General features: G+C 52.6%; 1 protein-coding gene and 1 long non-coding RNA gene across 2 annotated transcripts; one reads left to right on the forward strand and one right to left on the reverse strand.

Moving 5' to 3' along the window:
• The first annotated feature begins 1,456 nt into the window (after positions 1-1,456).
• On the forward strand, positions 1,457-18,398 carry LOC122370090 (mucin-19-like). Its single transcript, XM_043345354.1, has 18 exons — positions 1,457-1,663; positions 1,918-2,012; positions 2,214-2,281; positions 2,721-2,790; positions 3,005-3,090; positions 3,562-3,697; positions 4,362-4,526; positions 5,545-5,714; positions 6,178-6,277; positions 7,252-7,385; positions 8,438-8,539; positions 8,937-9,096; positions 11,428-11,568; positions 12,120-12,292; positions 12,746-12,947; positions 13,256-13,448; positions 13,558-13,777; positions 14,179-18,398. Exons 1-18 carry the CDS (start codon positions 1,546-1,548, stop codon positions 17,285-17,287), a joined length of 5,442 nt encoding a protein of 1,813 aa, XP_043201289.1. The 5' UTR covers positions 1,457-1,545; the 3' UTR covers positions 17,288-18,398.
• A 3,505-nt stretch (positions 18,399-21,903) lies between these two features.
• Positions 21,904-26,364, reverse strand: LOC122370091. The gene is made up of 4 exons (XR_006254512.1): positions 26,221-26,364; positions 25,364-25,460; positions 24,179-24,312; positions 21,904-22,460 (listed from the first exon to the last, which is right to left on the reverse strand). It is a non-coding gene; the product is annotated as an uncharacterized LOC122370091 (long non-coding RNA).
• Between the last annotated feature and the right edge of the window lie 309 nt (positions 26,365-26,673).

The following is a 26,673-nucleotide window of genomic DNA, read 5'->3' on the forward strand; positions in this document are numbered from 1 at the left end:
GGGCAGGCAATGAAAGACAGCTTACAAAATAGGCACCTGGTATATCTCATTTCCTAAGTTCGCACCGGTTCACATGGAAGCGTTTGATTCATAAACAGCTCGCTAGATGGCAGTAAAAGCAAACGCCTGCCGCATGCTGTGCCGCAGCACCGTTATGTACGGCGGCACAGTATAACCGAAAAACGCGCAGGCGGTGCAATGGATTCTAATGCCTACCTACATACATACATACAAGGCCCTAAATAGTAAATACATACATACCTAGATACATTTGTCGTGGATCAGGTGTTTTGGGCCACGCATTGATGACCTACCTTTTGTTCGCTACTCAAATTTGGGGGTGAAGCAGGTCATTAGCGAAGACAATGAAATCACTTATGTGATTGATGAATAGTTTTGCTCTGCAATGAAGAAAAATAATCCCGGTTAGATAGCCATCGCTTTGTTTCCTCAATCTAATGTTCAATTCTTATTAGATAGAGGCAACTCATCTAATAACTTATCTTATTCTGGAACGATATTCTGTTTACAAGAAACAAGCGATTTTATAATTTAGCGGTCATCACTCTAAAATTTCTTGCGCTTCAATTGACGCAGTAGTGACAGAAGTGAACTATCGTAAACAGTGGAGCTGCCCCGCTGTGCCGTTCTCCCGCAGTTGAGGAACGGTGGTAGTGTTTAAATAGTTTTTCTTACTATTTTGAACGAACTAGCATACAATGCCTAGTTTGACTACATACCTACTTAATCGTTTACTCTCACGACTCAGACTTAGGTACCTAATCCATAGGCGTAGTAACAGCAGGGGGCGGGGCTATGACTCCGGTCACACTTTTCAGTATTTTTTCAAGTAAAATCTGTATCTTTGAATTAAATACAAAACTAAGAGCAGGGAATGGTTCAGCAAGGTTAGATGAGCACAAAACTGCAAAGGACTTCTTCATAGGGGTATCAGGGCTCCCACAAAGTGACATTGAATTTTTGCTGCCTCCCCACCCCCCCCCCCGACACACACACTTCAACTTTTAATGAGGTTCCTAGGCCCATGAAGTCTCTTTAAAGCATTGCAATTTAAAAGGATTCTTTGAATTTTGCTGGTGATATTTGACTAAAGCATATGTTTCCTACCATCTTTTTACACTTCAAATGCAGGAGGTTATGGTATTTCTTGTGCATTAAAACCATTTATGCATTGGAACTGGGAAGCTCTATATTAATATAGATTGGCAATACTTGGCCCTGTTCAAGTGTCTGCAGTCGCCGCTGCTTCCACAGTAAAAAAGGTGAGGCTTAGCTAACAGGCCAATCAGGACAGCGGCAACTGCTGTCTGTGTGTCACCTGATTGGCCTGTTTGGTAAGCCATGCCTTTCAGTTTCAACCATTGGAAGCCGCAGCGGCCACAGAAGCTTGACCAGGAGTTACCCGGATGATGGTAGCTGAATTTTACATTTCTAGTGTGATGTATCCTGCAGTCATGCTTTCATAGGTTATCCATTTTTGTAAATGCTGTCTATGTTGTGAATTGTGATTATTATGGTCTTTTGATGGGCTGTCTTTTTCAGATTCTAATTGTTCATGGAGTTCAAGCAAACATGAATCACTTTATATATGTCTTAATGTTATACTTGCATCAATGGAAACTAGTGATATCACATAATCCAGGTGAGTGTTTTTCCACTTGCTGTTTTTTTCCACTTGATCACTTAGTGTGTGAGCTGTTCACCAAATAAGCATTGCTAATCTGTTTTTTTTTTTAATGGTTTAAGTTTATCCATGAAAAATCTCAGCACATGTGGAATGTGTCTCATTGAAATGCATCTGTCATGAATGTTAAGCACTTAAGTGATGCCATGCCAATTTATGCACTGTGGCAAAACTGCTAGCTACCTACTTGAAAAGGGATTCATTCTTTTCAGGTCAAGACAACGCCAGCGATACCATCCAAAATTCAGCCATTATAGATTTGAGGGTTATATACAACACCAGTCAAAGTTTTCAGCCATCCAAGCAGGTAAGGTCCATTTCTACTGGATGATACAACATATAACCCTTTTACAGCATGCTCTCTTAGAAGCATTTTCATTCGAATTGATATTGATGCTCATGTTACCTTTCATTAATCATTTGCATAATGGTGTGATAGGTACAATGTACATTATACCTAGTTTCTGGCTCAGTCAACATAATTTGATCAAATTGTTTTTTTTTTCAGGGATATGTGCTTGGTGTTCAGTTTGAATACCATAGGAAGAACTACATACTAGACCTTTGGCATAACAGGTGAGTGACTCTCCTTCAATCTCAATTAGGAGGTACATGGCTAGCAGTTTGTGTGCTGATCAGTCACATGTATGATGTAACTCTACTGGACTCAATTTATTTTTGGGGGAGGGGGTTATGGGAGGTGGGTTAGTAGGAAATGATAAGTATGTTGTGAGATGATAAGTTAAACTTTGCCCAATGCTAGTTGTTATGTGAACTTGCATTCCTTTTGGCTTTAGGTCACAAAATGTTTTTTTTTTTGTATTGACCTTTGATAAACTGTTGTGCTACTAGGCTGTGATAGGTATGCATAACTATCTGATTTCATTGTCATTCTAGCATTTCATATAATTGCTTTATGTACTTTTTATAACTTGATTTATCCTTGCTATGTGACATTTGAGTAATAAACAGAGTGATGATGATGTGTTCAATGTATGTCTTGTTTTTTCTCCAGCTACGTAGAAGGAACCATGCTTAGATACAAGAAAAATGGTGCATATGTAAAGGAACATCCCATGCCACCTGTAAGTATGAGGTCAAATTGTAAGCCCCTAATTGCTTTCAGTTACATCATTATATACTTTATTTTTCCAGTTGATTGACTAATGATGTAAATATGGTCTTATTTAGGATGACTAGGTGTGACTTTGATTTGCTGACCATGCCCTGTGCCGAGCTGAACTCTGTAGCTCTGTGATGGCCCTATGGTGACCTCTAACGTGTCTCTCGGCCGGTCAGGACCGGGACCGGTGCCTGTACACGGGCTCAGTGCGCGGTACTGGCGGATCCTCGGTAGCCGTATCCACCTGTGACGGCGTCATCAGGTTAGTACTCACAGTTCCGAGTCCACTGACAGTAGCCGCCAGGCAGTGCTAATGTGCAATTTGAGTCACTGGCATGAGCAACGTCATATGTATTATGTATGTCATACCTTTGTTGTTAACGGCTGGTAACTTTTCGTCCAACACGCAGATTTGCCGTGAATGAATGTTCAATGTCAATCCTGTTGATCCAGTTGAGTTAGTCATGATAATTTTGTTGGGGCCTTGTTTTGTTGGACATTGATCAATGGTTATGCAACTTAATGAAACTCACATTTTTTATAGCCAGGTCCACTCGCTCTGTTTATGTCCGACCTACTTGACCCAAGTATTCTCTTTCGGATATACGAGTAGCATCACACTGACTTTTGAAACTCAAGCATCATAACTCCGGTATCGAATCTCCGCGTAATCGTATCGTTTTGCACCTCCCGCTGGTATGTCGGCGTGAGTCCCCCTGACTCCCTGTCGCAGCGCGGTTATATCGGAGCCGGGCCGGACGCTGGTGCTCAGCCCGGCGGCCGGAGGACGGTACCTGCTGGAGGCCACGGAAGGGCCGGCACTGACCGCTGGCCAGCAGAGGAGGCCGCGCCGCCGCGCCGCCCGCCGGGTAGGTCCCTCGCCGGGGTCGGCAGGCAGGACGCGAGGGGGACTCGGGACAAACTGTTAGTGAATCGGTGTGTCGAGGAGAATATGGTTAGTTAGGTGTTTGTTTCAATTATAGTGCTTGATATTTTTTATTTAGCGAGGAGTATGGGCATTGAACATGCATTAGTGTAGAAGCCTTTACGTCTTGTAATGTTTCCTTGGTTATTATCACCAGCAATATGCCATTGAGATATATGTACTACTTTATCGCATTCGGTTATAACATGCTTTATTGACAATCAAGCCTTGTTTTGTTTGTGTTATCTCTACTCATTCATTCGCTAGCACGCCAGCCGACCATTCATTATTCTCTATCTCCCCCTCCCCCTTGCTTAACGATTATCAACCACCGTTCTGCCGTATAAAGGCAAAACCCATTATGTTCGGGTGACCTCTGACCTAAGGTAATGGCCTCTGACCCGACATAATGGTTTTTGCCTTTGCACAGCAGCGTTGATTCTGTAATTCGCCGTCCGTTCTTGTTTGTCTTCCTCTGCTTCTAAATGCCCTGCTGTTCCCGCCTGCTCCTGTCTGTCCGTCTCTCCGACCTTGTCTGTCCATCCGTTGTCCCTCTGGTCGTCCCTCCGGCCCCTCTGTATCCCTCTGACCGTCCCTCTGTCCCTCAGCGACGGCGCGAGGCGACACCCCTCCGCCGGCCGCTGCGCGCCCGGCCCAACTCCCTCTACCTGGAGCTGGTGCTGGCGGTAGATCACGAGATCTACCGCCGCAGCGGCTACGACCTCAGCGCTGTGCACCGGCACGCCAGGCAGCTCGCCAACATCGTGCACTCGGTCAGTACCGGCGCGTCAGACAGACGCCAACGTCGTGCACTCGGTCAGTTACGGCGCCTTTAAATAGAGATGCGCATGACTGATTCAGTCGTTAATGGAATTGATCTACGGTTTATTCTTGGTTGTACAAGAATAAACTTCTTGGTGTAGTTGCTATCAGAACAGATTCATTCATTCTGTCAGCTGTAAATTTGTTTCTTCGGTGGAGCTTATTTCTGGAGATTTTCACCCATTCCTCGTATTATCAGTTGAGCGTGATTCTCAAGTGGCTGGATAATAGCTACATACCAATTAAGCACCGGACCAGGACGCTTTGTCTAACGCGGCAGCGACCGGCTTTGTGTGCTCTTAATCGATCACACCGTCCGCTCGCTGGGTCGCGCGCTTATCGTGATGTTCGGTAGCCGCGTAGGTAGCTACAGTAAGCCGTTCGTTGGCAGTTCGCGGGTGACGGTGATTCAGACCGCTGCGTGTGAGAACGGGCGGCGGCGGCCCGTCAGCAGGGCTGTTTTTGTGGTCGGTCGATGGATCGATCGGGTTTGACAGACCGTGAGACTGCTGGCTCCCGTCGGCGACGGAGACTGAGACTGGGTGTGAGACTGAGACGGGGACTGAGACTGAAGCTGAAACTGCTGGCGGTGACTGAGACTGGGGCGGGGACGGAGACAGAGATTGCTGGTGGTGACTGGGACTGGGACTGAGACTGAAATTGGGACGGAGACTGAGACTGATACCGATGCTGGGACTGAACCTGAGACTGAATACTGACCGGAAGGCGGCTGTGCTTGTTTCGAAGGCTGATTTGTCATTGAACCTGATAGTGTGACTAAAACCGAGACTGTGACTGATGAACATTTTGTCTGAGACTGCGACTACGGCAGGTTGTTTAGCGAGTGACTTTCTACAAACACCAAAGCTACCGCCACTTAATACCCAGATAAACTCGAATACGATGGACCCGTCTTAACTTCCTGCCTGCCGCTAAGCGGCACATCTCACCGGGCTCCTCCCCCGGCAGATATTCGCGCCGCTGGACATATTCGTGGCGCTGGTCGGCGTCGACGTGTGGTCGGAGGGGGACCAGATCACCCTCTCTGCCAACGCTGACGACACGCTCACGAACTTTTTGTTCTACCGCCGCGAGCGACTGGCCAGCGAGATCCCCAACGACAACGCCCAGCTGATCACGTGAGGAGGGGAGGGGTCTGACGGAGCGGTCACACTAGATGGGCGAGTAATGAGCCTTGCCGTCAATCTGCCTTCGAACTCCGACATACAGAAAATCATAGTTCGCTTTCATAAATAGATCATCAATCATCATGAAAAATGATAGTTCGTTATCATGAAAAATCATTCTTTGTTATGCATTCTGTGTTATGAATAGGCATCATGCCTCATGCGCTGCACTGTTGGATTCTCGCTTCCTTTCTATTCAAACACATTCGTCCATCTTTTCAACCCTGTTTGCCCTCTTCTCATCTTGCCAACGGACACTTACCCCCCCCCCCCCCCGACACCCTCCTACCGTGGCTCCGCGCCGCCGTGTCCTACCATCCGTAAGAGCTGCTGTGTGCCACTGACCGGTCCTGAGCCCGTCCCCTCCCCCCTCCCCCTCCGGTGGCTGACCGGCGCCCTCCCACGTGTGCTGCAGCGCCACCAAGTTCGAGGGCGGCGTCGTGGGAAAGGCGCGCGACCACGTCATGTGCACGTCCGACAAGAGCGGCGGAGTCAGCACCGATCGCACCATGGAGGTAAGGAGGGGAGAGGGAGAGGGGCGCCGACCGGGCAGGGAGAGGGAGGGAGGGGAGGGGACCCGTCCCCACAGGTGGGCCGCTGGACCGCCCAGGTGTCCTGCTGTGAGGCCGGAATAGGGAGGGTAGCGAGGACGTGCGACATAGTGCCACAGGCGCTATGACAGGCTGGGATTGATGGGGATGATGTTAGGACCCTGTGGAATTTCCGCGACGGGGCGTGATTTACAGTGCCAAACTAACAGCTGGGACTTCGGCTACACAAAGAACGTACGTCATGCCTTTCTTCGCATTTGATTTCGATTTGCAATTCGTTCACCTGCGTTCCAGAGAGTTAATATGTTATGGAGAAGGAAACAAGCACGATGGCTCGTTTTACTCCAAAGCTACGCTAAACGATTTTGCTAGCATTCCTACTTTCATGCGTGGCTAGCCGGTGCCGTATTTCTCCTGTCGCGGGTACGGACCCATCCAATTTTCGCTCGGTGCCTGTTTTCGTGCTCAGCCCGCCGCCAGTTACCAGGCCCCAGCTCCCCGCGCGACCGGCTGTGACCTTGAGCCGCGCTCTGCGCTGTTATGCACGCGCTGTGCACTGTTGTTATGCACTGCTGTGCAGCGTGTTCTGTATGCTCTCCGTGCGGTCAGCGGCCGCAGCGGGTCGGCTGAGCCCGGTGCGTGCCGACCGACCTGCAGCGGTCCGCGGTCCGACCGCCGGCGACCCGGGCGGCCCGCACCGGGGGCTGTTACCAGGGCCCGCGGGAGGCGGCAGGGCGCGCTAGAAAAGCCGAGTCTGGTAGCTGTGTTTTGTGTTCCTTCGCGTAGGTTTGTAGTCATCATCCTTGACTAAGGTAAATATCTGAATGTGACATTTTGTTTTGATAGGACTGAATGTTTGGAAGCATTTCACTGGCACTTGCCCGATCCCGGGCTGGTCAGCTGACCGATGGACGGCTGTTTCCCGTCCTCTCCGCCAGATGTCCCGGCTGGCGGTGCTGGCGTCGACCGTGGCCCACGAGATGGGCCACAATTTGGGCCTCCAACACGACACCCCTGCGTGCGAGTGTCCCGCTCGTGACGATCGCTGCGTCATGTACGCCGCCTCCACCAGGTAATAATTCCAGACGGGGAGTCGGCTCAGCTGAACAAATCTATACCGAGAGTCGGCTCAGCTGAACAGATAGTCGGCTCAGCTGAACAGATCTATAACGAGAGTCGGCTCAGCTGAACAGATCTATACCGAGAGTCGGCTCAGCTGAACAGATAGTCGGCTCAGCTGAACAGATCTATAACGAGAGTCGGCTCAGCTGAACAGATCTATACCGAGAGTCGGCTCAGCTGAACAGATCTATACCGAGAGTCGGCTCATTGACTGATTGCGGAAACAGACTCTTTCCGCAGTCAGGAAATTGCATGTGAGAGCCTCAAATACATGGAAGCACGCTTGCATTAATCGCACGCACTTCCCGCATGCGATTGATGCGGGCAGAATTAATGTATTTGAATAGGCTCCCGCATGTGATTTCCTGAATAAGGAAAGAGTCTGTTTCGGCCTTAAGTCTAGAAATCATAGCTCTGTGAGTCTGCCATTTAGCCTTGACCTGGACCGTCGAAAAATAGCGAATCGTCTGGTGACTGTTTTATTACTTAGTCTAGACTTAAGCGTTGGACAATTACCGTTTTATGTTCATTTTTTTCTGGGATAAGTTTTTTCAGGCATTCAGTCATTTTATTATAGTTTCATTATGTCATGCTCATCACTGATTTTCTGTTCAATAATTATTTCGCCATTCGCCCTTTGTCAAACGTACAGCCCACCGCTAAAGTAATGTAGGGTTTTACCAATCTCAACGGTTGGCTTTGACTGGCGATTGTTTAATGCGGAGTGATCGAAAAGAATATGTCAATAGCTAAAGTTGCAGCTGCAAGGGTGAATATACATGTAAGCTACATTCAAAGTTTCATTGTAGTCTGGCTAATCGTTCCTAAGCTTCAGAAGCAGAGCATGCCCATGACTGAAACCGCACATTACTTCTGCTGTGGACTGTACACCATCCACCACGATAGTGGACCAAACCATGGTAGCGTTCGCCTTCCTGTCTATCTCCGCGTGCGTCCGTCTGTCTCCGAGATTGCCTCTGACGGAGTATTGATGTGTTGCAGCTCGGTTGGCCCCACGCAGTGGAGCTCCTGCAGTAGGGAGCAGCTGAAGCGGGCGCTGAAACACGGCCTGGGCCACTGCCTGCACGACATTCCAACAGAACCGTGAGTTTGGGGGACGGAGACCAACATAGCCGTAAGCTAGGGGACGGACATCGACAGAGCCGTGAGTTTGGGGGATGTAGACCTGCAGAACCGTGAGTTTATCCACGGAGTCATGGGTTTGGGGGACGGAGATCGACAGAGCCGTGAGTTTTGGAGGACAGAGACGTTAAGATCTGTGAGTTTAGGGGACGGACTCTGGGAGCTGTGAGTTGGGAGGAAGGGGGCGGAGACCCACAGAGCCTTGAGTTTAGGGACGGAGGCCCGGAAAGCCGCGAATTTACCCACGGATCCGTGAGTTTAGGGTATGAAGACCCGGGCCGTGAGTTTATGGGAGGGAGTCACACCACTCGCTGACTGGTGACGACCTCTGACCCCGCTCTCCCCCCCCCCCCCCCAGTCTGTCCTCGGGCTCTGTGTGCGGTAACGGCTTCCTGGAGCCGGGGGAAGAGTGTGACTGCGGCCTGCCGGGGGACTGCACCACCCCCTGCTGTGACCCCCTCACGTGCCGGCTGAGACGAAACGGCACCTGTGCTGGCGGCGCCTGCTGCGACCCGCAGGTGAGCCGGCAGGGCGGCGTTATTTACCGCCCGGAATGTCCGCGGCGCGTGACGTCAAACACTGAGGTCATTCGGAAAGGGTGATCTGTGGAATGCGATTGGCCTTGGATGGCTGACGGCTGGGTGAGGAGCTGTGATGGATGGGAGATGTCTGTTGTATATGTTGCACGTTTTGGTCATGGGCAGACTGCCTCCCTGATACAGACTGCTTCAGGGGTCAGACTGGGTGTCAGCTGGGCTCTCTGATAGGGGCTGTGTCGGTCACGGGTAGCTGATGACCATGATATAAGTCAGGCAGCTTTGGTCCGCCAGGGACAGATTGTTTCTGCCACTGCATCAAACCTGTAGGACATTTTCCGATAAAAAACTGGTCACATTGGTTTGTCACCATGAAGTTATGAATATCCCTCGCCCGCACATGGGGGGGGGAGGGGGTGGTTGCCACCCCCCCCCCCCCCCAGGTAGTCTTTCTGCTCTGCACTCAACATTTTTAGAAGAGCTAGAAGGCTGATTTTTCGTATAGCTGCTCCTCTATCCTTCCTTGATGTCCACTGAAAATTTCAAGTTTCTGTGGTTTTTGGTTTCGGAGATATGACCTTGTTTTTCAGGTCATGTCATGACCCAAATGGCCAATTCTCGACATCTTGCGTTGGCTATGGGCCTTGTGAGCTTTTGACGCCTTGATTTCGGCCTTTCTTGCCAGTCCTACCTCCCACCTATCATGGAACATGTTCGACGATGTACAGATGTCAAAGTCAGGGTCAAGGTCAACCTAGGTCATCTAAGATAATTGCGTTTTAGGCAAGCGGAATTTACTTTTTGCGAAGTTTTTTGACTGCATTTTTGGTAAAAGCTTCTCAGATCATGATTTCATGTAATATGGAAACATAAACAATCGGTGCACACATCAGTATACACACAGACACACACAGACATACAAACACATATAATTGACCTTGACCTAACTTGACCTGAAATGACCTCAGCAGCAAAAACCTGGTCGGGTAGTGTGGCAAAGAGGTTCTAGCTGGCTTGGCACCAGAAAACGGCATCGTCATCGGTATATGCTAAGCAGCGCACTTTATATCCAACGGTGACCCAAAACAGCAACATTTTTTAGTTTGACCTGACCTGGAAGGTCAATGACTGATCCAAGAAGGTAAAACTGGGTATCATTGGATTCGTCTCTTCCCAAGGAATCTTTTTGGTCTTTACCGCTAAGCTCTATCTCCAACAGGAACGAAATGGCGCGGGGGTGGCAACCCCACCCCCCACCCCATGTGCGTTCTGGGATGGGAAAATGGCATGTGCGGGCGAGGGATATGGCATAGAAATATGTTGACAGACGTGTTAGCTCCTGTGATGTCAGCTGCTGACAGTCTGTGTTCTGTGTTGTATCTGACACTGACAGACTGTGTCCTATCTGATACTGTCAGTGTGTGTCAGCCGCTGACAGTCTGTGTGTTATCTGACACTGTCAGTGACTGTGTCAGCTGCTGACAGTCTGTGTGTTATCTGACACTGACAGTCTGTGTGTTATCTGACACTGTCTGTGTCAGCTGCTGAGAGTCTGTGTTATCTGACACTGACAGACGTGTCAGCCGCTGACAGTCTGTGTGTTATCTGACACTGACAGTCTGTGTGCTATCTGATACTGTCAGTCTGTGTGCTATCTGACAATGTCAGTCTGTGTGCTATGTATTTGACACTGACACTGTGTCAGGCGCTGACAGTAAGTGTGTTATCTGACACTGACAGTCTGTGTGTTATCTGACACTGACAGTCTGTGTGCTATCTGACACAGACAGTCTGTGTGTTATCTGACACTGACAGTCTGTGTGTTATCTGACACTGACAGACGTGCCAGCCGCTGACAGTCTGTGTGTTATCTGACACTGACAGTCTGTGTGTTATCTGACACTGACAGACGTGCCAGTCTTTTGTATGCGCTTGATGTTATTGTGTCTGCATTGTTCATGTATTTGTAAGATCAGTATCTTTGCATTGTCGCGACCGTGGTGCACCCACGATCTGGTGCACGTTGCTGTGTGTTTGGGACGAGGACGAGCGGCGTGCTCACCCTAGCCGTGGATACTGCTCTCTGGCTCCGCGGCGGCTGAGCTTCTGTGGGTCGCCGCTAGGGACCGCTGCCAGTGGCGCTCCCTGCTTCAATCATATGCGCGAGTGAATCCGCTTGGTCTGTACCGCTAGAGATTCTGATCGGGGTGAAATACACAGTGATTTTTCTCAAAAAAAAAGACAGACGTGCCAGCCGCTGACAGTCTGTGTGTTATCTGACACTGACAGTCTGTTCCCATCTGACACCGACAGACGTGTCAGCCGCGTGCCGCCGGCTCGCCCTGTCGACCAGCTCGTGGCGAGTGTGACCTGCCCGAGTTTTGCACGGGCGAATCGAATCGCTGTCCCGGCGACGTCCACAAACTGAACGGGCTCTCCTGCGGCTCCGAAAAGGTGGGGAACATTGGGGAAAGGTGGGGAGCACTGGGGAAAGGTGGGGAGCATTGGGGAAAGGTGGTGACCTAGGGGAATATATATATTACTGAACGGCTCTGGGAAAGAAAAATGGAAACCGAGGCCTTTAAAAAAAATATCTGGCACTCGGCTACACCTCGTGCCTACGATTTTTTTGAAGACCGAGGTTTCCATTTTTCTTCCGGAGCTAGTTCAGTAAGATTTTTCCCATCCGTCGTTTAACTGCTATCCATTCATTAACTCACAATTTAATTATTGAAATCACCTTTTTTAAATATTTTTTTATCGAAAAATCACCAGAACTGTAGGTCATCAACCCGTACCGGAAAACAGTGCATGAAAGATCACGTGCAATTTTTCCTGCACGGCTAGGATCATAGGGCTAGGATAATGCCAAAGGGATATTCGGCGTATGGGAAAGATATTTGTTACAATACTGTATCACTGATCAACGAGTATTGGCAGCCATGTCGGCTGTGATTTCTCACCCCTCCCCTCTGACCCCCCCCCCCCCCCCTGCTGGGCTCCAGGCTTACTGCTATGACGGCCAGTGCTCCGACCGGGACGACCAGTGCCGGCTGCTCTGGGGTCCCTCGGGGAACAGCTCCGTGGATCAGTGCTACCACCAGAACGGCGAGGGCAACCACCTGGGCGACTGCGGCTTCGACTGGCACACCGGGGTCCACACGGCCTGCAGACACAAGTAGGTAGGGGTGTTTAGGTTAGGGTTTACAGGGCCTGCGGACAGGGGTTGGTGGTGGGGGGGGGGGGGGCTGCAGTAGTGCGCTGAGGACTTTTAGATGTCGGGCCTAATTCCAGCAATGGCGTGCTGTGTCAGCACTGTGCCGCGGCGCTTCCAATGACGTGATATGGCTCCGGCACGCTGTCGCCGCGCCGGCCCGCAGGTATTGTGACGTTTGAAAGCCAGTCTTATGAAGTCAGTCTGGTCTTGGTCTAGTCATGTCCAGCGTGAACGAAGCGGCGTGCCCCCGGCTGCGCAATGTAGTGACGTCAATAACGAGCTGACTGGGGTCTCGAACAGCAACTCTGCACCATCGCCAACGGGTATATGCGCATTGACGAGCTGTGACGTTCAGTGACCGCCCTGTGACGTGTTGTGACGCTCAGTGACGATTTGTCGCGTCTCGCCCTCCAGTGACGCGCTTTGCGGCCGCCTCCACTGCGTCCACCTGAACGAGCGCCTGGAATACGGCGTCGAGTCGTCGGCCAAGCTGAACGTCTCCTATGTCAAGGCGGCCGGGAAGGTACAGACGTGCCGCACAGCCATCGTCGACCTGGGTCTGAGACAGCGTGACCCGGGCCTGGTGCCTCAGGGCGCTCCCTGCGGACCCGACAAGGTCAGAGCGGACGGACGAACGCGGGGTTCGATACCACTGTCAGCGTTTGCTTATATCGTATCGGTATAGTTGTCGCAGTCTTAAGTCTGGAGTCGTCAAATCGAACGTTATCAGTTGCCATAATAAGTACGCTAGGTTGGTGTGAAGCTGCGTAGCAGCTCGTTTCCGCCGACGGCCTCACGTCTGCACCGAACGTTTCGAGCCACCTTGTAGGCTGGCTCAGAACATCTCTCAGTTATACAGCTGTTATAAAACCAGCGCGCGACCGGCGGTGTGTTCCTGTTAACCCCGTCCCCCGGCTCCCTCAGATGTGCGTGGACCAGCGGTGTGTGTCCGTCAGCTCAGTGACGGTGGGTATGTGTCCGGACGGCTGCTCCGGCCGCGGAGTCTGCAACTCCCGCGGCAACTGTCACTGCCAGCCCGGCTGGGCGCCGCCCAACTGTACCGAGCCGGGCACCGGCGGCAGCGTCGACAGTGGCCCCTATATACAGAGTGACGCGGGTGAGTAGGGCGGGGGAGGGCCTGTACCGAGCCGGGCTAGACATACAGAGAAACTGTCACTGGGGTAGGGGTGACGTGACGCGTTGTGACGTTCCCCCTCTCTCCCCAGTGGACCACACCACCACCGTTATTCTGTGCATCTTCGTGCTGCTGGTGCTGGCTGTGGCAATCGCTGCGTACTTCTGCTGCCGCCGCCGCGATCTGTCGCCGCTGCAGCTGCTGCCCAGCTGCGCCGGCTGCTGTCGGTTGCCCAGCTGTCAGCTGCCGAACCGCGCCAGCATCCGGCTGCCTAGCTGTCCAACCCTGCCCGGTCTGACAGCTCTGAGACGGTACGTGGCTGTATGTATAAGGGAATACGGAGGACGGTTTTGCGGTGGTGCAGATTTGGTTGTGAGCTAGGCGGTAAAAAGGACGTGGGCGGATGTTGGGCGGCGGGTAGCGCTGTTCGGAAGTGTGGAGAACGGGGCAGGTGGTTTTAGCCTACCAAAAACGCCGGCTGGGGACGCGGCTGTCTGAGATAACGCTTAATCCAGCCGTGCCGGGAGGGAGCAAAAACGGCGGCAAAACCGAACTGACCGTCGACGCTAGCGGGCTGCCGCCAGTGTGTCCCCGGCGAGTTGACGCTCTTTGACCAGTTAATCTTTGTTCGGTGCGAGGACGGCCGTCTCTGGTAGTTTGTCAGTCAGTGACTCTATAACCCATCCCTCTGACGCGGCGCTGCTATTTCCAGGAAGCTGCCGACCGCCGGTGGCAGAGCCGCAGGTGGTGGCGGCGGCGGCGGCGAGGCTCGCTCGGTGCGCCGGGCCGCTACCGCCACCGACGGCCCGCCTGAGCAGATGGCCCCCGTGCGGGTGCCGTTGATGATGCTGAGGGAGGAGGGCGAGGACCTGCAGCCGGACACCGGGGGCGCGCCGGCCCGGCCGCCGCCGCCCGCCAGCGTCCCCGCCTCCTCAAACAGTGGTCGGGGCGCTAACACATCGGGACGGGGGAGCCTCCTGAATCGGCCGGGAGCAGCTGCGCAGGGGGCGGAGAAACATACCGACAAGCAGGTCTGCAAGGTGGAGCCAAGCACTAAGCCCTCAGCTGCACAGCGCTCTGGCGCCTCGACCACCAGCCCTAGCCGCCAGACGACCGGCAGCGGCTCTGGCATTCAGAAAGTGGTGGCCGACGCGCTGAAGTCCTCACAGCAGCCGCGAACCACGTTCGGAATGGTCGACAAACAACAGACCAAAGCGGACGTGAACTCGGTCCGGGCCGCCGGCTCCGGCAGTCGGACCACGTTCGGGATGTGCCGGCCGGACGGCGGTAAGGCGGCGGAGGTCCGGGCGGCAGGCCCCTCTGTGACGGCCGGCGGCTGGTCGGGGCCGGCGGCCGGCCCCCAGTCCACCACCGATGCGCGTGCCGCCTTCCTGTCGCGCGGAGCGGCCGGTCCGCCGCGGCCGACCGGCCCGCCGCCGACCCGCGCCGTCACCGGACAGGTGAAGGCTGCCGCGGGCCGACTGCAGGACAAACCGGCGGCCGGTGCGGGCGAGCCGCCGGCGCCGGCCCAGCCGCTGGCGCAGAGGTACGCCAACGTTCCCAATACCAAGGCGACGGCGGGGACTGACACCAAGCCGGTGAACGGCGGAATGGATAGAAAGTACGCTAATATTCCGGAACCCTCGCCGGCGCCAGGACAGAAGGCAGCGGCGACGAATATGGGAAAGGCAGCAGACTCGGGCTCCCGGATGCCAAATATCCGCTCACTGCTGGAGAGCGGTTTCTGGCGGGACGAGAAGCCGGTCTCGCAGGAGAAGCCGACGGCGGCCGCCGAGCGGATCCCCCTGGTGCAGCGCTCGGAGTCGGTGCCGGCCGCGCCGGCGCCGCCGGCCGTGCCCCAGGTGCGGTTCGCTCCAGTGAGCCGCACCGACTCGGCGCCGGCCAGCCCGCGACCGTCCGGCCCGGACAGCCGCTCTTCAACCCTGGAGTCGGAGCGCGGCTCGACCCTGGAGCGGGACGGCTCGTCCTCCGGCGGAGCCGGGTCGCGTTCCTCCACCCTCTCCCGTGTGGCCAGCGTGTTCCGGCGGGGTGATAAGGCCCCGGACTCTCCCCCCGCCGCCGCCGAGTCGTCCCTCCGTCCCAGCCAGAGCTTTAAGGCGGCCAAACTGGACCGGGACAAGGTGCGCAGTCTGGGCATCTCCAACCCGATCCCGCAGCCGATCGGCCAGTTCAGCACGCTGCCGACGTCCCCGGGCGGCCGGCGAGGTCAGCGGCCCCCAGTGAGGACCAGCTCGGACGTGGGACGGCCGCTGCGGCCGGCCAGTCTGCTGGTGCGGCCCAGCGAGCCGCCGCCGCGGCCGCCCAACGCCGCAGAGCTGTATGACGACTGCAATATGGACACGGTCGGCGGCGTGACGCCGACGGATAACCTGTACTGCACCATTGACGAGGTACAGGGAGCGCCCGTCGAGGAGCGACCGCGACCGAGGAGCATGCTGGAGCCGGGTGTGGGGCAGGACGGCACGCGTCTGTATCAGAACACGGCTCCGTGGCGGTCGGTGGGCTCCAGACAGCCGACCGTGAGTCGCGTCTCCTCTGCAGCCGGCCGCACCGATAAGGCCTGGTTGCCGATCGTCGAGGAGAGACCGGTGGTGGAGCAGAAGCCCAATCGCACTGCCGAGACGCAGCCCTCAGCGGCGGATCCGACGGCGGTCGGCGGCAGCGGTCCGACTGGCTACCAGTCGCGGCGGCCGCTCCCGTGGGCGGCTAAATTCACCGCGAACCCGAGCCCATCGTCGAGCCCGCTGGCGCCGACATTCTCCCGTCCCCTGTCGGCCAGCGTCTCTGCTCAGAAACCGACGGCGACCGTAGCGCCGGCCAGCCAGCAGCGGCCCGCGACAGAACCCGACAAAATAATCCCCGAGTACGCCAAACCGACGCCCCGGTCGGCCGCTGCCTCTACTAGTGCTTCCACTGCTACCACCGCTTCTGTTTCCCTCTCTTCCACCGCCTCTACCGACTCTACCGCCCTCTCTACCACCGCCTCTACCGCCCCGGCACCAGCCGTCAGCGGCGGTACTACTATCGGCAGCTCTGCCAAGCAGTCCCAGCCCGCCAAGCAGACCGGTGGCTCACAGAAAGCTAGCAACGAGTCGCCAGCCTCCGTCCGCTCTGTGAAATCAACGACGTCTGCAAAGTCTGCCGCGTCTTCCTCATCAGCACCAAAGAAACCCGCTTCTGCTACGTCCTCAAAGCAGCCTGCTTCATCGGCACTAACCTCCAAACAGACCCCATCCTCGCAGTTCTCCAAACCAGCCGGCCAGTCCTCGAAGAGGGCCGCCGCTCCGTCGTCGTCCTCCCGTCCCGGCTCGCTGTCTGCCGCGTCCTCCCAGCAGTCCATGTCCTCCACAACGTCCTCGCGTTCCAACGTCAACTCTCCGTCCTCGGAGCGCAGTGACGGCGCGCCGGGCGCCAAGACCGGCACAACGGCCAAGAAAACCGGCACGGCGGCGGCAAAGAAGGCCGGAAAGGCGGCGGCGGGCGGCGCGGCCGGGACGAAGGCAGCCGGTGGCGCTGCAGGGAAAAAGACAGCACTGGGAGGCCGGCCGGCCGGTCCAGCCGGAGACTCCGCAGAAAAGACGGGTGGGAAGACGGGCTCGGCGGCGGCGGCGGCGGCCAAATCTCCCCCCAGCGCGGGGAAGACGGGAGGGAAGGAGGGCGCAGCGGCCAGGGTGGGCCCGGCGCCCACCAAGGCCTCGGCAGCCCGCGCCGCCGCCGCCGCGGCCAAAGTCAGCGCAGCCGCAGCCAAAAACTCGGCGTCGTCGCGGCCGGGCGGCGCCAGGCCGGCGACCAAGTCGTAGCGCCTGTCGCGGACGCTGTTTGTTAGACTCTGTCCTGCTGGGTGTGGTACGGCGCGGTACTTCGTTGGAATCCGGCGGTACCCGCGGTACTCACTCTGCAGTACTCTGCGTGCCTTGCAGTACCGTCACGGTGTCTTCTCCGGCGGGTGGGGCCGCCGCGGACCGCGCTGCCTCCATACCGTGCCCGGCGACCCTCCGACTGTGACTCCGCGGACCGCCGGACGGTCGTGTGGTGGGGTACCCCGCAGTACGCGCAAACGGTGGGCGCTGCTGGGCCCCCGACTTTCCTACGGCGAGGAGCCGTCTGAGCCCCGGGTGATATCAAGGGCTGGAGCCTGGAGAAACGTGATGAAAGATGATGAGTGTTCTGGAGTCTGAACGTACCGCGGGGTGTTGCTGTAATTGGGGAATTTGTAACTGCTTTAAGTCAATGTCAGTTGAGAATGTGCTCTGTACGAGCGGGTTGTGAGCTTTGAATCTCCTTGATTTGCGGAAGTCTTGTCAACGACGTTTTTATCTAATGCGTACCGGCTGTATATTTTGGCTGTATATTTTGCGTGAGGATTTGGCGGGCTGGCGCGTTTCTATTTATTACTGCTTTTTACTCTTGTATTCCTGATGAACGAGATTTATGGAAGTCGTGACATTTTTTGTTTTACGTCACCGGGGCATTTCACTCAATTTTGTTGCTACCGCGCTGGCATTTTTGGCGACTCCAGTGAAAGGGCTTCACAGGCAGGGTTTTGGTGCGTTGTCAGTTTTGTACTGGGTTGAATTGATCTCGCGGGCCCCGTCTCCGGGCGCCTGTGCCTGCTGGTGCGTCGCCGTTCGAGGCTCCGACTGTGCTGCTGACATCTGTTAGGGCTGTTTGACAGATAATGGTATAATTGGGAGACTGGATTGAGCTTACGGGCCAGGAGAGTATCTCCGAAGAGATGGTTGCTGTATAAATTGTGCTGTTAGAGAGCTGCTACTGCATGTTTTTGTATATTTTTATGAATCGCCAGTTCCGTTTTTTTTACACGCATTATGTCCACCGAGTCAACCAAGGTTTTACCATGCGGAGCATCGTGAGATTAGCTTTTTTACATAAATAAACTCGCATAATGAGGCTAGCCGCGTGTTGCTTTATCGCGTTACGATGTGCACAAGTGCTATGCCCGCGATATGGTACCACGTATAGTAGACGGTACAGCGGGCGGAGAATACCTACTCGCCGGATACACAGATCAGCTGACCAGGGCTGGAGCGGGGAGGTCCCGTCGGAGGCGACAGTCACCCAATCTCTGTCCCGGGAGGCGTTCACCGATCATGGCGCACCATGACAACAAAAACCCACGAACCATAGTTAGCAGGAACTGGTGATTCGTATTGTCTCTGGGCTGTGGGCATGCCCTCTCATCAGCTGATGTCTCGCCACATCTCACGCATCACTGCATGTCACCAATCACCATCGTCACCAACAGCACATGCCACTTTCACTAACGTCACCACATCACCACCGTCACAGCTTGACCATGAAAGACCCGATGCCACGCACCGCCTCCATGCTTGGGCGGCGCCGGGGTCGACAAAGAATCCCTAAAGCAGTCGCTTCTTGCGCACTGTCGGCGCCAGCGCAGCCCAATATGCTGATCGGAGAGCGGGCTGACGACTGACACTGAGGTATCCCAGCAAAAATGACGAGCCACGAGGGGTAGCGCCGGGGGTGGGGGGGGGGGGCAGGCCGGCGCGGCCGTATGTGGTGGGGATGCGCATGTCCCGTTCAGTCAACGTGATTCAGACTCCAGTTTGAGGGTATTTAACTGATCGCTCGTACAGTGGACACTGGACAGCTTAGATTGCGGAGGCCAGGCCAGTGCTTTGACAATTAGCGACTGAGATAAGAACATGCCGCCCACAATTATTCGCAGCGGATCGTAATCGTTATTACCAGGAGTGTCATATGAACGTTGACCCCTGTGGGGCCTCTAATCGTCCAGCATTCTCCTCACGTCTCCAAAACACAAAGAATCAGGATATGTATCCATACATGGTCCGGCGGAGGTCCAGCCCCTCCCCTCCCCTCCCCTGTCGCCCCGTCAGAGCTCAGTACAGCTCCGATCACCGTCGACAACGCTCTGTGCGGCGCGGTGGCGACAAAAGCCGGCAGATCGGTCACCGGCGCAGGACGGAGTCGACGGCAGGCCCTGACCTCTGCACCGCACCACGGGACCCTGATCCCTGCTGGACGGCACCGACCCCATGCAGACAGACGGCTCTCAGTGGCACGTGAGCTGATCCCGGCGCAGAGGAGACACGGCGCTCTGCGCTGGGTACGACCTGGTAGAGGGCTGGGAGCGCCGAGCCCCGCGACCGCGAGAGGCGGCAGTCGATATTACGATCCAGACTTTTCGCTCCCACCGCCAGGCGCTACCGCCGCCGCTTTTGAAGGTTGTGAGGCGGGAGGGTCGACCTTCCTTCTGCGGCGTCTGACGGTGCTCGAAGTTCCAGGGAGACGTTTGATTTGGTAGGAACGATACATCCATAAGGAAGCTCGTCGTGACCTGACCGCATGCGGCCGGTGACGTGGCTGCTGACACAGAAACCAGTTTTATGCATGCAGCAGGGCTCATTGGTCGGCGTCGCCACTGGTGCCGTGACGGCAGTGAGGCGATCCGAATATTATCGATTCATGATCCGTTGTCAATCAATGGTAATAAATATACACAACTGGGTACTGTTGAAGACGTTCAAAACACGTATTTAGGAAGGTTTCATGAGCACTGAGCAGATCCCAACACGTATTCCATACAACATTCCTTTTATCATTTTTATGAGTGCTGCGCACAGTCCCGTGCGCTGTTTCAGTTTAGATATGGAATACTGTGCCGGAGGGTAGACCTGCCCGGCGGGACAGCCTACTACTCATGGTCTGCGGAAGAAAACCTGCTTTTAGCCGTCGATGAGCGGCTATTCCGTTGAAACGTTTCATTGACACAACGGCAGAGTCTGTGTCCGAATGTGAACCAGTAAGTGGATTATTTCCGAGTAGGTATAATCCATTTATATCTTATTAAATAGGTAATCGTATTATGAATGAGTTTTCGGCATCGTATAGGTACTTCTAAGGGGCTTACCTACATCGCCTGCACGGTGCATGCGACCACAATGACTGCGCATCAGAACCGCCGCCGCTAGCCGAAAAAAAGGACAACGGACGCGTCGGTGCAAAGTCCAGGACAACGGCTGTCGGCTCTGCTTTACAACACTTGTCACTAAGAAGCCTTACTATGTGTGCGTGGTGGCTCTGCAGACAATCGATGACTTGGAGGCATGCGCAGGCGCTTGGTGTTTTCGGGTAATACCAGCCATGCCAACGAAACTGTCGCCAATTATTACACCTCAGAACATTAGCCATATTCTATTATCCACACATATCTAACTATGGAGCATAAACATTGCATCAAATCATTGAACTACAGCTGAAGAATGACCTCGGGCGGACAGGGCAGCCGGTGTTCATACTGTGCCGGACAGCCAATGCCAGACCGGACAACATGCATCTGACTGGACAGTCAGCGTCCGATCGGACAAGCTGTACTTGACCGGACAGCCTGAGCCCTGGCCGGACAGCGGGTCCAGGTCCGGACAGTACTGTGCAGGATGTCAATGCCACCCTTACCGTCCGACCCGCGCCAGGAAGGACAGTACTGGCCGTCGGCCGTCGCGTGGCGCCGCGGCTCCCGGAAGACGGGTACCGGCCGCCGAGCCGCCTCCTTATATGTCTCCACACGCCGGAGCTGGGCCGGTGGACGCGGCCAAACCGGTTACGGACGGCGACCGACCGACGGACTGTCCGTCTGTAGGTATGCCGGTCTGTCAGTGCGCTGGTCGTCTGGTCGTTCTCTCTGACCCATTCATCGGTCAGCTCCATGAGCACGTCCCTCTAATCCAAAGCCGTTTGCGCTTCCCTCTTAGTCCTTTATTCGGTCTCACATAGACCTCTGTATACCGTCTGTGGTCTATGGGTCTATGGGTCTATGGGTTTACAGATGGTATACATACAGCCACTGAAAACAAAATTACCCATGGGTGATGAGTAAACTCATGAACCGGCGGTAATTTTAAACAACCTATTTGACTGCTCGAGGCGCCGGTAATGTAACTAGGCCTGCACCGGTCATTCCACCTCGCAATTGTGCGTTAACTCATGTCTCTTCACTCGTGTATTATGAGTTAACCGATTGTGAAAAACTCATATACTCTTGGTAACTCATTTTGATTACTCATGATATGCGAGTATAGGCTTACTCATATTACACCGTTAATGAAGACACCACACGTTTGACTACATGAGGCGCTAGTAAATGTTACTAGCCCTGTAGCGGTCACATCACCAATGAGTTGCGGGTTAACTCTCGTTCCCTCACTCATACCACATGAGTTTACCGTTTGTGACGAATTCAAGCATCGCTAGTAACTCATGTCATGCAACGATTGATACGCGAGTTAAATGTAACTCATAACATGATGGTCAAGTGAACACACCTATTAGATCGCTCTGCCGCCGGTTTTTCCACTCTGTCGACTCATCCCCTGGCGGTCAGCCTCACCCATGAGATGAGAGTCATAACATTAAAACATAAGGTTTATTAAAACAATGCATAGCATGCAGATAAACCACGACTATTACATCATTGATCATATGAACAAGGGCGATGAACACAGCACGACGCTCATGCCCTTCCAGACATGAACTTGACCTACACGCATGAAAAAGCGTTAACGCCATTTCTTTGCAAAACTACCTGGCAGAAACACAAACACAAAAAGAGACAGAAAGTCCCTAAAGTGCTGCCTCATGTCCCTCCCCGTGCACTCCTAAACGCAGCCGGTCATCGCCGCCCACTGCTTTGGGGGCGGCGACACATCGGTCTTCAGGATCACGGCACACATCAGGTAGCCGGCCAGACGGATGGCTGGGCGGTTGAACGACTGCGCAAACACTGTGAACGCGGCCCCCCACGTCAGCAGCTTGTTCACCTTTGCCGTTAGCTCCTTAAACTGCACTGCTGGCACGCCCTCTATGGCGTGGAAGTCGTCCGCCACATGAGGCCGTGGCTGCGGCGCCGATGTGAACACAACTTGGTGCTCTTTAGCACGGTGCAGAGAAGATGGTCGATCGCATCGTCTGCGACGGAAAAATTTACCTTCAGAAATCAAGGCCACGAACTGCAAACTTTAATTTGGTACAGTATGCCTCTCGCAATTTTAACCCACGTCTTGCTGGGGGAGGGGGAGGGTGTTTGAACACCCCTTCTGTGGATTTTCGCGAATATCTAAAAAAACGGCGGCTCTCCGGGTCACCTAAAGTCAGGTCGCCAGGTCAACCCAAGTGACCTCACTACTTAAAAAGTTATAAAGCCTACCATAGCTACACCTAAGTGACCGATTGCTTTGAAACTTGCAGCGATTGATAAGAGCAACAGTTTGTACAAAATGTATATCTTAGCATTTTGATGTCGATGGCCTAAGGTCAGGTGAATTTTGCGACCTCTCAGTTAAAGGTAAGTAAATTGGAGACAATCGAAAGGCACCTCTTTTGGACGTAAGTCATATTGGCCGTTTTCACGACGGGCTACCCCGCGAGTGTACCTAATTTGACCAAATCTGCACCTAATCTCTTGTACAGCAAATATCCGTATTTTATGAATTTATTTCAGTGTTTTCATCGATGATACTCTCTGATAATATGGTAAAGCAGGCATATAAGCAATTAGTGCAACCACACTTAACATGAAAATGGCACCCGTGACCCCGTTTTATGCCCCTGATGACATCTCAGGTCACGAATGGTATCTGACAGTTTTTCGCGAATAAATTTTGATAGAGGCATAGAACGATGAAAACACCTTCGTTGTGTTCATCTCGACGAACGGATCAACTGATATGCAACCTGACCCTTATCGGTCAGGTCATGACCTTGAACTGAGGTCAAGTTTTTAAGTTAACCTTTCAAGGTCACATAATAGTTTATTCAATGCGTCTTGACGAGAGAAACACGATTCCGGTAAAAGAAAGTTCGTGAAAGGCTTAAGTCAAAAGTTTTTGCTGAAAAACTTTCAGAAAAATATATCTATTTTGGCAGTTTTTACCCCTCCCCCGCATGCAAAACCACTGACGGCAGGTCAAATCTGAGAGAATTAATCAGAAAGAGCGTTAATGGGCTATCAAAGGTGCTTTTCTGTGGTTTTGTAGCTCTATTAGTTTCCGAGCTATGCGTTGATCTGAACAAAATTTGAATGTTGTCAAAAATTGAAAATTATCAAAATTTAACCTGGAAATCGGCGAACTTTTTCATTCAATGACCTCTGTTGACCTGACCTTTGACCTGACCAAAAAGGTGACCGAAATGATTTCTTCCTTATTTTTGACGTGCTTTCGAACGCCGCCTTCGCCGTATCGCATGGCCCAGGAACTAAGTTAAAAGGGGGTTTCAAACGTTTCCTCCCCCCCCCCCCCCCCCAGCAGGGCCTGGAAATCCAGGAACTCACGCGGGGTGCGGGTTAGAAGATGCTTGTGAGCATAACATTAAAATATGTTTAGAGTAAATAGTGCTCGCATATATTACTTTGAAATTGACGATAAAAATGTGTTAATCATACTCAATGCCTATAGGTATTGAGTATCCACTGTAGTTTACTACAGTGGATATAACGATGAACTTCTATGATCTCTTATAAGAAGCACGAATGAAATTCCACATTTTTCTGCTCTTTTTTTAAATACTTTCCGTGTAAGTGTATACGGGTATATCAAACTGTTAACGGGACGTTCATAAATACATGAGCTTTTGGTACCTATTCGGTTACGGTTCCAACATTCACGGGTAAAATGTTGTTAACTTACCATCTGTGAGGCATCCAGCTGCTCTTTCACCTTCGCCATTGGCCACAATCGGGGTCATGGCTTCCCGGGAGAGTTCCAACTCGTTGGTGTCCTGCAAGTCGGCATTTTTTTATCCGACTCAGCTCTTTCCAGACCTGAAAACAAAGGATTAATGACGCATGCTGAAGGACGACTATACCAGTAAGACGCCATCGACATTCGCATGGCCGGCTTAAATTCTTCTACTTCTTACTGCAGCGTCTGAAAATTAACTGCCAATCCAGTTCCGTTATCGGTGGTCATGCAAATGCGATGTCACACAAGCACATCTGTTTTACAGTAGCATTAGTAACTCTCGCAATCCCTACCGTGCAGCGGACATGACCTTGGGGTTATGCATGCATTGTCGGTATAAGTACAGATTTGTGCCTCAGCCAAAAATCAAGATCCAAGATCCGCAAGATCCCATGCAATGCCAGGATTTCAGAATACTGGATCTCCTTGATCTCATTGAAAAATATAATATAATTTTAGGATCCAAGATCCCCTGGATCGCACGTATAAATAACACTTAGGGATTCCGGACCCCACGCGAGAACGAAATGCCAGAGTTCAAATTTCCTGGATCCAACGTAAATGTCATGTCTGTAGACATAAAATTAAACGTTAAGTTTGAAGTTTCGGGCCAGCGAAGCAGGTTGTGCACAAAGACTTCTTAAACAACCTTGTACGCCTCGCTAATGCAAAGCATTTTGAAATTTAGCAAGAAAAATGTGTTCTCAGAGACTAAATGTAGGATACAAGATCCCCAGAAGCAATCCACAGAGCAAAAATGTAAGATTCAAGATCGCCGGTATTCATCGACAAAAGAAATATGTTGGATCAAGGACCAGCAGGGTCTCCAAAAAGTATTGATGAATTTATAATCAGAAAGAAGAACTGCGCTCTTGGATCCTGTGGATCGGATCATTTTCGGATATTGGCCCTAGTCTGTCGGTAACTGCGCAAGGGAAACAAAATACACATGAGGGCGGGTGCATAATAACTCAAGATGAGCTTCAGAAAGAAAACTGACTCTGAGAGCCGGTGAAGGCGCGTCTGCAGTTGCATGCACCAAACCACCTGACTCTGACTGCATAGGATCGCTAATTTACAACGCATCAGACCATGTACAGTGATTCATGTTATCTATGACAATGTACATACTTTGTTTTCATCGACGACGGATGGTGGCCATCGGGATTTTCCTCTTGACGATGAGGTGTCGCCTCTCTGAGAAAGTGGCCTCCATGGCACCGTCCAGCTGAGGAGATGAGAACAATGAACATCATGATAGAATCAATTCGACCATGCCTGGTATCTAGATCTCACTCTTGGGGGGTGCAGGGGTGGGCTTTTAGAAGAAGCACTTGGGGTGCTCATTTTTAGAAGGATTCGGCCAAATGATTCAATTATGTACAAGTCGTTTATTACAAAAATACTAGTTGAACTACGAGGAAGATGAAAAACATGATGAAAAGCTGACCTAGCTTTGCCTTATAACCTACTAACTAGACCTTACAACCTAAATAGGTACCTACAATCTACCAGCCTACATCTTACAACATACAACCTTCCACATGCCTACCACTCGAACTTCATTTGCACATATACCACCTATCCTAACCTATAGATGTTTGCACCAGGGTTTGAGCATTAAGGGCTGGCAGAAATAGATGCTACAGGCAAAGGCTTAAAGAAAATACTTGATGTTTTTAATTATTCTGTTAGGCTTCACGCTGGCAAAGCTGCCCGTAGAATAACAGGTTAGGTTTCACTGTAGGGGCATGTTGAGCATGACTGATATGATATTCCACATTTTGATGGATATTATGAACCCCTCAAAAAGGCTTTCATGATATAGACAATACATAACTGGGAGGGTCAACCAACCCACAGGACAACCCAAGGTATCAGCAGTGTTGTGTGAGTGAACATGTAGGTACATTTTCAATGAAAATAGGTATGCATTTTGCACTTAAACATACCTACAGGCAATAAAATGCGTAACATTTAACACTCACCAGTCGCTCCAGCCTCCAATTCACTGCGTCCGCCGCGTCCCGTGCTGCACTTCCGGCACAAACATGCAAGATGGCGTCATGGCGGTAATATTAACGCGTAAGGCTTGTGTAAAGCAGCTCATGGATAATTCACGGTTGATCATATTTACCGCCGCATCATTGGTTTCCTTAAGCTGCGTTTGAAGAGTTAATGATTTCAAACTGGTTTTTGAACTCATTACTCACGAACAATGAGTTAGCAAGAATCCCTGTCCTCTTTTTCCTGAGTTCTTAAACCCAAACGTTTAGTTTCACTAACTCACGGGTCGTGAGTACATTCCTTACTCGCCTTACATGAGTTTGCGAGACTCAACAGGGAGTTTTGATACCAATGTTTTGTGCGTCATGAGTCAGGCAACTCATAGGGAGAAGGTCATGCATTTGGGCAATTGAGTTTTCAAAACGAGTAAACTT

The sequence above is a fragment of the Amphibalanus amphitrite genome, unplaced genomic scaffold, assembly GCF_019059575.1.
Source record: "Amphibalanus amphitrite isolate SeventyFive unplaced genomic scaffold, NRLGWU_Aamphi_draft 001097F_arrow, whole genome shotgun sequence".
Lineage (NCBI taxonomy): Eukaryota > Metazoa > Arthropoda > Thecostraca > Balanomorpha > Balanidae > Amphibalanus > Amphibalanus amphitrite.